Below are 10,322 nucleotides of genomic sequence, written 5' to 3' on the forward strand. Positions count from 1 at the left end.
TGGCTGGCGCCTTAGCCGGTTGAGCTATAGGCACTGAGCCAATGAACTAGAATTTTAGGGTTGGTGAAATTTGAAGGATGATTTGTATATTAAATAAGATAAAAATTTACTGAAAGAGAAAGGGAGAAATTTTTGATCAAAAAAAGTAGATCATAAAACAGTATAGGCCAGGCACAATGGCTTACACCTGTAATCCCAACACTTTGGTAGACCGAGGCAGGATTACTTTTGTGCCCAGGAGTTGGAGACCAGCCTGGGCAACACAGAGAGACCCTATTTCTACAAAATACTAAAAACAAATTAGCCAGGCATGGTAACATGTACCTGTAGTCCCTGCTGCTCAGGAGGCTGAGGTAGGAAGTTTGAGGCTACACTGAGTTATGATCATGCCACTGCACTCCAGTCTGAATGACAGAGTGAGATCCTGTCTCTAAGAAAAAAAATTTAATAAAATAAACCCAGTATGTACAGTATGACCTCATTTCAGTGTGTGCGCGTGTATGTGTGTATCCTGAAAAGGATCCAGAAGACTATACAGTAGGGTGTTAGCAATAGTAACCTCTGGATGGTGAAGACACAAGGCTTTATTTTTGCTTGCTTGTATTTTGTTTCTAATCTTTTGTACTACTTTTTTAATAAAGCATTGTTTTAAAATATATTTTCTTCTATCCTTTGTTAATAAGGCTGACCTTTAATTAGAGAAGAATTTCTCAAAGAGAACACAAGCATTATCTATTACAGCCAGGGTTCCAGTTTAGTATAATGGTTGACAGTATGAGATGTGACCGGATTCAATACCTAACTTGGCCGAAGACTAGCAGTGTGACTTTGTGCTTGTTACCTAACCTGTATCAGTTCTCTATCCATAAAACGTGGTAACAATACTGTAATAACACCTGAGATTGTTGTAAAGATAAAGTACAGTATTCCACATAATGCACAGGAAAGTGTCTGGTACAATAATGTAGAGAATATTATCCATTATTATTATTTTTCTAATTCGTCACTGAGAAAACATGACTACTAGTTTTATTGTTTGTTTTGAGACAGAGTCTCACTTTCTCACCCTTGGTAGACTGCTGTGACATCATAGCTCACGGCAACCTCAATCTCTTGGGCTCAAGTGATTCTCTTGTCTCAACCTCCCAAGGACCTGGGACAATAGGCGCCTGCCACAAGGCCTGGGTTTTTTTTAGAGATGGGATCTCGCTCTTGGTCAGGTTGGTCTTGAACTCCTAAGCTCCGGCAATCCACCCACCTCGGCCTCCTAGAGTGCTAGACGAGCTACCAAGCTGGCCCCTGACTACTAGTTCTTAAAGTTAATGTGAAAAATAGGATAGGAGGGGGCGGTGCCTGTGGCTCAAAGGAGTAGGGTGCTGGCCCCAAATGCCGGAGGTGGCAGGTTCAAACCCAGCCCCAGCCAAAAACTGCAAAAAAAAAAAGGATAGGAGGTAGCAGCAATAGATAGATCTTCTCTCATTACTGTCCCCCAAACGTCTCTCAAAACCCAGTGTAAGAAACTAAAAGCCACTCCCAAATTCTCTCAAAATCTCACCTCAACGTTGTTAAACTATTTCCTGTAGCTAAAAGACTACACAGCTCTGTATGCAAATTCCTGGGCCAAGGGATCTTCTTAACTTGGCCTCCTGAGTAGCTAGAACAGCAGTCCTCAAACTTTTTAAACAGAGGGCCAGTTCACTGTCCCTCAGACCGTTGGAGGGCTGGACTGCAGGCCCCAGGACGAAAAGGCTGCTAAGCAGGACAGGCAGCAGCAGCAAAAACACCCAACGGGCTGGATAAATGTCCTCGGCGGGCTGCATGTGGCCCATGGGCTGTAGTTTGAGAATGTCTAAAGAACTACAGGTGTGTGTCACCATGCCTGGCTAAGTTTTTTTTTTTTTTTTGAGACAGAATCTCAAGTTGTTGCCCTAGTAGAGTGCCGTGGCATCACGGCTCATAACAACCCCAAACTCTTGGGCTTAAGCAATTCTCTTGCCTCAGCCTACCTAGTAGCTGGGACTACAGACACCCACCTATTTGGGGGGGGGGGTTTGGCGGTGGGGGGGGGTGTTGTAGTTGTCATTGTTGTTTGGCAGGCCAGACTGGATTCAAACCCTACAGCTCCAGTATATATGGATGGTGCCCTAGCCGCTTGAGATACAGGCATCAAGCCAGTTATTTTTTTCTTTTTAAGAGACAGGGTCTCACTATGTTGCCCAGGCTAGTCTGAACCTATGGCCTCACGCAGTCCTACCCCTTAAGTCCCCAAAAGCGCTGGGATACAGGTATGAGCCATTATACCCAGACTATTTAAATAATTTAACAATTATTTCTAACTACAAAAAAGCTTCAAAATTCTCTAATTAAATTCTTATGAAGAGTCAAACATCTTATAGGCTTATATCTGAATTCTTATATCTTATATCTGAATTCTTAATTTTCTTATATCTTATATCTGAATTCTTAATTTTCAAAGATACTGGTAAAGTACTTTTCTTTCTGTTCCAGAAAAAAGATAGGAATATAACTCACCTTCCAAAAGACTTTCCTTGGTGTACTTACACTCTCCTTCCAAAGCAGCAACTACTGTCCTGAACCTCGGGTATAGAACATCTTATGCTAGATTTATGTATATATAAATAACAGTGATTACAGATTGCTCTCAGATAAAGTTACCAAACATGCTTACTAAGCATAAAATGTTGGCCCTTCGCTATTTTAAGCATATACTTTAGGAAGTTTAAGAGGAAATAGGGATGGAGTTTCAAATACTATAACATGAAGTACAGGATAAAAAAGTTTTAAATAGACTTGGCACCTGTAGCTCAGTGGTTAGAGCACCAACCACATACACGGGAGCTGGCGAGTTCAAACCCAGCCTTATTTGGGAGACTGAGGCAAGAGAATCACTTAAGCCCAAGTGTTAGAGAGAGAATTGTTAAGCACAAGAATTAGAGGTTGCTGTAAGTGTGACACCACAGCACTCTACTGAGGGTGACATAGTGAGACTCTGTCTCCAAAAAAAATAAAAAATAAAAATAAAAGTTTTAAATAATTTACATGACTCTTAAGAAGTATAAAACCCAAATATGGGGATAACCTGTTTCGAACTGGACTTAGACCTAGAATTGAGTGTACTGGTTGTCCAACCTGATTACAATCCTATTTGGCTGACAGCCTGAGTTGATAGCCTGGGGTGAATTTTAAGTATGCAGAACAATCTGACCTCCAGTGGCATCCCACAGGAACACAAACACTGCCAATATTCATACAACTAGATGGCTCTATTACATGACACCAAATCACATAAATCATATATTAGTTATCAAAATTAAGATGTCCACATTCAGCCTTTAACAGTCTTTTTCCTTTTTTTTTTTTTTTTTACTTTTTTTGAGACAGACCCTCAAGTTATCGCCCTAGGTAGAGTGCCATGGCAAAACAGCAACCTCCAACTCCTGGCTTAAGCGATTCTCTTGCCTCAGCCTCCCAAGTAGCTGGGACTACAGGTGCCTACCACGATGCCAGCTATTTTTAAATTATGGTTGTCATTACTTGGCAGACCCGGGCCGGATTCGAACCTGCCAGCTCTGGTGTATGTGGTTGGCGTCTTAGCCACTTGAGCGACAGGTGCCACCTTTCCTTTTTTTTCTAGAGACAGAGTCTCATTTTGTTGCCCTCGGTAGAGTGCCAAAGCATCACAGCTCACAGCAACCTCCAGTTCTTGGGCATGGGAGATTCTCTTGCCTCAGCCTCCCGAATAGCTGGGACTACAGGCGCCCACCACAACGCCCAGCTATTTTTTTGTTACTGTTTGGCTGGGAGTGGGTTCGAACCTGCCACTCTCAGTATATGGGGCTGGTGCCCTACTCACTGAGCCACAGGCACCACCCAACAGTCTTTTTTCTTACATGTTCAATTAAATAGTAATGAATTTTAGAAATCTATCAACCTAGTTGATAGATCAACCTCTTGCTGATTTTCTCTACAAATAAAAAACCAAAACAATTTATCTACAATGAGGCCTGTAAATTCATACCTAACTATAACTACTTTCTTAGGGCCTTACTTTCAAATGTTTGGGTCATAAAGCTTAGAAAGTGATTCACCTAGTCTTTCACCAGACTCTAGAAAATACCTGATGAAAGTCATCTCCATTCCTGGAAAAGTCTATTTTTTTCTTTTGTTTTAAAAGACAGGATCTCACTCTGCTGCTCAGGTCTGACGGCAGTAGTTTGGTCATAGGCCACTGCAGAGCAGAGACAGGGGTCATTCCATGCTGCCTAGACTGGTCTCAAACTCCTGGCCTCAAGCAATCTGCCCACCTAAACATTCCAAAGTTCTGGGATTACAAGTGTGAGCCACTAAACTTGGCTGGAAAATCTATTTTCTGTTCCTGCTCATCCATCATGCAACTAGACTTCTCAGTACCCAAAATCAAGCACTAAACTTGAGAGACCCTCTCTCATCTAACATTATGACATTTGTTTCACTTGGATTCAGATGACCTCCAGTTAACATCCCTTAGGAATGTACCTTCCTATAATCTACATCACTTGTTAAAGATTAGGCCATTCATTATGAGCTGATCCTAAACTCAACTAGTTTCTACTTAACTTTGAGTTCAAAGAGTAAAATGGAGTACCTGAATCAATACCTTCATTTTTCTAGATGAAGAAAATGAATCCAAAGAAATAACCTTAATAGTCCATGGTCATGCACCTAATTAGTGGTAGATGTCATAGCAAAGGTCTTTCTATTCATAAAATGAATTTGACTCAATTTAAATTTCTCCCAAGGTCAGCATATCCACAAGCAACTTAAAGAAGAGATCAATGGAAAACTTTTGTTCTGTTTTGGAACATTAGCTAACTGAGAAGCTAGCTGGCACTATCTCCTTCCCAGACTGCTGATCACACTTCCATCCATGGCCTCTCCACGAGTTTCAGACATGAGTTTTGCAATAGTACGGCACGCAAAGAAATTCTCAGGCGTTCATGCCACCTGGCACACAGACTTTGCATAAGAGCCATCAACTTTGAGAATGACTTGGCAACTACAAACTGCCTTGCGCTATTCATCAGCTGAGTTTCTTAATAATGGCATTTATCTGACCATTGCCAAATTTAGTTTCCTAACCCAACATATGGATATTATATTTCACATAATCTTAAATTGGACAAATTTCTCAAGATGCTATGTGGTTTAATGGATTTAGAGTTAACCCAGTCTTTCTTAATAGGTGCACTATGACATTTTTGAGAAGGACAATTCTTGGTTGCATGGGATTATCCACTACACTACAAGAGGTTTAGTATCTTTGGTCCTCTGTACTCTAAATGCAAGTAGTCCCACAAGTCAAACCCCTTCCACACACTTTGAAATGTACTCCAGGGGGATTCTACCACTCCCAGTATTAACCTTAGAGTCAAACACTAAGTGAACCATAAAGTAATAAAAAACATTTACATAAAAATAAAGATCTAATCACCCCCCCTGCCACTAAATACTGCCTTCTACTCTTTTTTTTTTTTTTTTTTTTTGAGACAGTCTCAAGCTGTCACCCTAGGTAGAGTGCTGTGGCATCACAGCTCACAGCAATCTCAAACTCTTGGGCTTAAGCAATCCACTTGCCTCAGCCTCCCAAGTAGCTGGGACTACAGGCACCCACTACAACGCCCAGCTATTTTTGGTTATAGTTGCCATTATTGTTTGGTAGGCCTGGACTGGATTCTAACCTGCCAGTTCTGATGTATGTGGCTGGCACCCTAGCCACTGAGCTACAGGTGCCAAGCCTCTACTCCTTTTTTTAACCCAGAAATAAAACTTCATTTATTAGCTCCACAAAACCAACTTTATCTGAACTAATTATAATTAAGACACTTGCATGGCCAGGGAATTCAAGTAGAAAAGTTACTGAAATGAAATCTAGATATCTAGATTTAAATTCAAGTTTTCTGGGTTTAAATTCAAGTTTTCTGGCTCTTCAACCTTAGGCAAATTATTTCTTTTTATCAGGGGCCTTAGTTTTTATACTTACTAAAAGCATTAAGCTCGGGCAGCACTTATGGCTCAAAGGAGTAGGGCGCTGGCCCTATATGCCAGAAGTAGAGGGTTCAAACTCAGCCCTGGCCAAAAAAAGAAAGCATTAAGCTAGGCCATGCACAGTGGCTCACACCTGTAATCATAGCACTCTGGGAGGCTCAACTGCTTGTGCTCAGCAGTTCTAGACCAGCCTGACCAAGAGGGAGGACCCCTCTCCACTAAAAATAGAAAAACCAGTCGGGTATTGTGGCAGACTCCTATAGTTCCAGCTACTTGGGAGGCTGAGGCAAAGGGATCACCTCCTGGTCCAAAGAGTTCAAGGTTGCTGTGAGCTATGACACCAGGGCATTGTACCAGGGGAACAGAGTGAAATTCTGTCACCAAAAAAAAAGAAAGAAAGAAAGTTGGCTCAGCGCCTATGGCTCAAGTGGCTAAGGTGCCAGCCACATACACCTAAGGTGGCAGGTTCGAATCCAGCCCGGGCCCGCCAAACAACAATGATGGCTGCAACCAAAAAAGAGCTGGGCGTTGTGGCAGGCACCTGTGGTCCCAGCTACTTGGGAGGCGGAGGCAGGAGACTCGCTTGAGCCCAGGAGTTGGAGGTTGCTGTGAGCTGTGATGCCACAGCACTCTACCCAGGGGAATAGCTTGAGGCTCTGTCTCAAAAAAAAAAAAAAAAAAGAAAGAAAGAAAGAAAGAAAAGCATTAGGCTAACTGATCACTTTATTTTAACTCTAGGAATTTGTGAAGTACAACATAATTAACTTGCTTTACTCTTCTTTTGATGTCTACATAGCTAAATGGGGGTGACCATTAACAAGCACTACTTCATCTCTCAGAAACCAGGACGACCCAGAGCCCCAGGAATAACAATAAGGCAGAACAATCACATCAGCCAGATCCAGTATGGAATTTTACTATAGAGGCAGTATCTTAAGTGTATAAAAAGGAGCTAAATTATTTTATGACTCATTAATAAGAGAAGCACCAAAATAAGGGGAGCAATAGCCTCCCTAACTTATATTTATCTAGGCTAGACCTATAATCTCAACTCTAGCTATACATTAGAATCACCTAGATAACTTTTTTTTAAAAAAGCCCCAGTTCCAAGCCAAGCCAATACCAAATGAATGAGGATCTCTCAGGATGGGACTGTTTTTTAAGGCTCCCCCAAGTGATTCTGATGAACACTAAGGACCAAGAACCACTGATCTAGACCCTGTAGTCCAAGATTTTTCCAAAGCAAATAACTAAAAGTTAGTGTCTCCCATATTGTTTTTATACTCAAACATCAATAAACAAAAATAATTTAGAGTTTCTATTTACTGACATTCTCAATTACAGAGAACTGTGTTCCTAGAGAAAAAGGAGAGCTCTACAAATAACCCCTTGTTCCTATCACAACCCTTTGAGGACTGACCCTGCTAGATATGGAATATAACTTCTTGATACAATTAAACAGTTCATTCCTATCAATCAAGATAATTATAACAATGTTAGTCAAAGTAGTACAGAGACAAATTCCTCAATCTAACTCTCACTCGTCTCACTAAAAGACCTAGAATATAGGAAGGACAAGAAAAAGTTGAGGGGAACATTTAGAAAAAGACACTTCCAAAACCTGAAAAATACCACTTTTCTCATTAAACAAAGTTTTGGGTGAATCCTGTAACATAGGTAAAGCAATCTTGGCTAAAATTATTCTTGTTCTTTTTGGACATAATCAGTGAAACTAATAAGACAGGTTAAATAAGTAAACCATTAAACTTCATTCTCTTACCTTATATGTAAGGCCAAGCCATCCTGTAAGCTAGAGATTCCCAAATCAGACAATGTATCTGAGCCAACGGAAGTGGGGGACAGAGAACCTTCTTTCTCTTCCAGTAGGTCCAGCTTCACTAGATTGCTAATCTCATCCTCTGAGTTATCTTCAGACACGGAACCAATTATGAATCGAGAGTGCTGGTTCAACTCCAGAGTTTTGGCCAAGGGAGACGGCTCATCCATTACTCCTTTAAAATGAGCTCTCAGAGCTATGGAGGAAAATAAAAGTGAGAAAAGCAAGTTCTAGAAAATAACCTACATCTGAGGACAGCCAGAGGTCATATACCTAATAAACCACAGATATGACTTGGAATTAAGGCAGAGTTTGACAACTAGCTTCCTTGGCTATTCTATTTCAGGCTCTTTGTTTTCTGAAAACCAGGGAGGAAAACTGAGATCATGATAACTTAATCTAAAAATTAAAATCAGGGCTCCGTGCCTGTGGCTCAAGCGACTAAGGCGCCAGCCACATACACCTAAGGTGGCGGGTTCGAATCCCCAGCCCGGGCCCGCCAAACAACAATGATGGCTGCAACCAAAAAATGGCCAGGCGTTGTGGCGGGCGCCCGTAGTCCCAGCTACTTGGGAGGCTGAGGCAGGAGACTCGCTTGAGCCCAGGAGTTGGAGGTTGCTATGAGCGTGATGACATGGCACTCTACCCAGGGGGATAGCTTGAGGCTCCGTCTCAAAAAAAAAATAATAAAAATTAAAATTAAAATTAAAATCAGGGCACTCCTGTGGTTTAGTGAGTAGGGCACCAAGCCCATATACCAAAGGTGGCGGGTTCAAACCCAGCCCCAGCCAAACTGCAACAATGACAACAACAAATAGCTGGGCGTTCTGGCAGGCGCCTGTAGTCCCAGCTACTTGGGAGGCTGAAGCAAGAGAATCACCTAAGCCCAAGAGCTGGAGTTTGCTATGCACTCTACCGAGGGTGACAAAGTGAAACTCTGTCTCAAAAAAAAAGAAAAAAAAAGATTAAAATCAGTTCTCTTTTCCCCAAGGAAATCTTTCTCAAGGGCGATGCCTATGGCTCAGCAGGCAGGGCGCCGGTCCCATATACCGCCCAGGGTGGCAGGTTCGAACCTGACCCTGCCCAAACTGCAATAACAAAAAACATAGCTGGGTATTCTGGCGGGAACCTGTAGTTCCAGCTACTTGGGAGACTGAGGCAAAAGAATCGCTAAGCCCAGGAGTTTGAGGTTGCTGTGAGTTGTGACACCATGGCACTCTTCTGAGGATGATAAAGTGAGACTCTGTCTCTAAAAAAAAAAAAAAAAGTCTTTCTCAAAAAACTATACTTCATTCTCCAACCCCTAATCATTTGTTAATGTCCAAGAGGTAACTATGATCACTGGAGAAACCTTTATGGTAGGTAAACACTGCTTGTTGTCATATTACAATTTTGGTTGTTAGTACTGGAAGGAATTAATGGTAAGGGGATGGGAAAAGTGGTGGTCATCTGAAACTAGGTGTTTAGAGTAAACTACATGCTCAGCTGTTTTCAGACACTACATAAAAAGGCTGTGAATTTTACACATATGTGCTTATTTCCAAAACAAACTCCAAATGAGTTTTTAATTTTAAAAAATCTTCACTTATCCTCATGAGTTTTTTCTTAAATCATGCCTTTTAAAAATGTACCCCCAAATGTCTACTTTTGGCTCCAATATGTTAACATTGGTGGAGGGAGAAAGTGAATCTACCACTAAATTTAAAATCTATAATCAAAATAATGGAGGTGTCATCTCAAGTACAATTTTAGACAGGGCCTTACTGGTCAGGATTAGACATTGCCAATTGCTAACTAACAAACTCATTATTAAAGACCAAAACATAGTTCAAAGCCTATAATAATAATAAAAACTCAAACTAAATGAAACAATATTTATTCTGTCACCTCAAAAATCCTGTTAAAAAATGTCAAAACTTACATAGGTTCTAAAGATTAGGGGGAAAAAAAACACATCAACTCAGTATCAAATAGCTTGTAGCTGGCTTGGTGCCTTACGCACAGACTCTGTCTAAATAGCTTGTAGCCTGACCAATAATTTTAATTCAGAAAATAATAATACCCAATCCTGATGTTAAGGTGCTCTAAGATATAGTATATTAGTAGATACTAAATTTACTATTAATAAATTTTATATAAGTTGGGCATGATGGAGTGCACACCTGTAGCTCCAGCTACTAGGGAAGCTGGAAAGGGAGGATCAGGAGTTCAAGAGTTCCAGGCTACAGTGAGCTATGATGGCACCACTGCACTCCAGCCTGAACAACACAGTAAGACTGTATGTGTGTATGCATGAATGTATGTATGTACGTATTTAAGACAACAGTCTCACTTTGTAGCCCTTGGTAGAGTGCTGTGGCATCATAGCTCACAGCAACCTCACACTCTTGGGCTCAAGCAACTCTCTTGCCTTAGCTTCCCAAGTAGCTGGGACTATAGG

General features: G+C 41.2%; 1 protein-coding gene across 2 annotated transcripts in view; it reads right to left on the minus strand.

Moving 5' to 3' along the window:
- The window catches only part of ACACA (acetyl-CoA carboxylase alpha), a 271,062-nt gene that overhangs the window by 241,240 nt on the left and 19,500 nt on the right, over positions 1-10,322 (minus strand). For both annotated transcript variants that reach the window (XM_003795612.3, XM_023516625.1), the window contains one exon: positions 7,826-8,078. In XM_003795612.3, coding sequence (XP_003795660.1) covers positions 7,826-8,052 — 227 coding nt within the window. In that variant the 5' untranslated portion in view covers positions 8,053-8,078. The remainder of the gene's footprint in view (positions 1-7,825; positions 8,079-10,322) is intronic.

Source organism: Otolemur garnettii, unplaced genomic scaffold (genome assembly GCF_000181295.1).
Source record: "Otolemur garnettii isolate 467f Iridium unplaced genomic scaffold, OtoGar3 scaffold00094, whole genome shotgun sequence".
Lineage (NCBI taxonomy): Eukaryota > Metazoa > Chordata > Mammalia > Primates > Galagidae > Otolemur > Otolemur garnettii.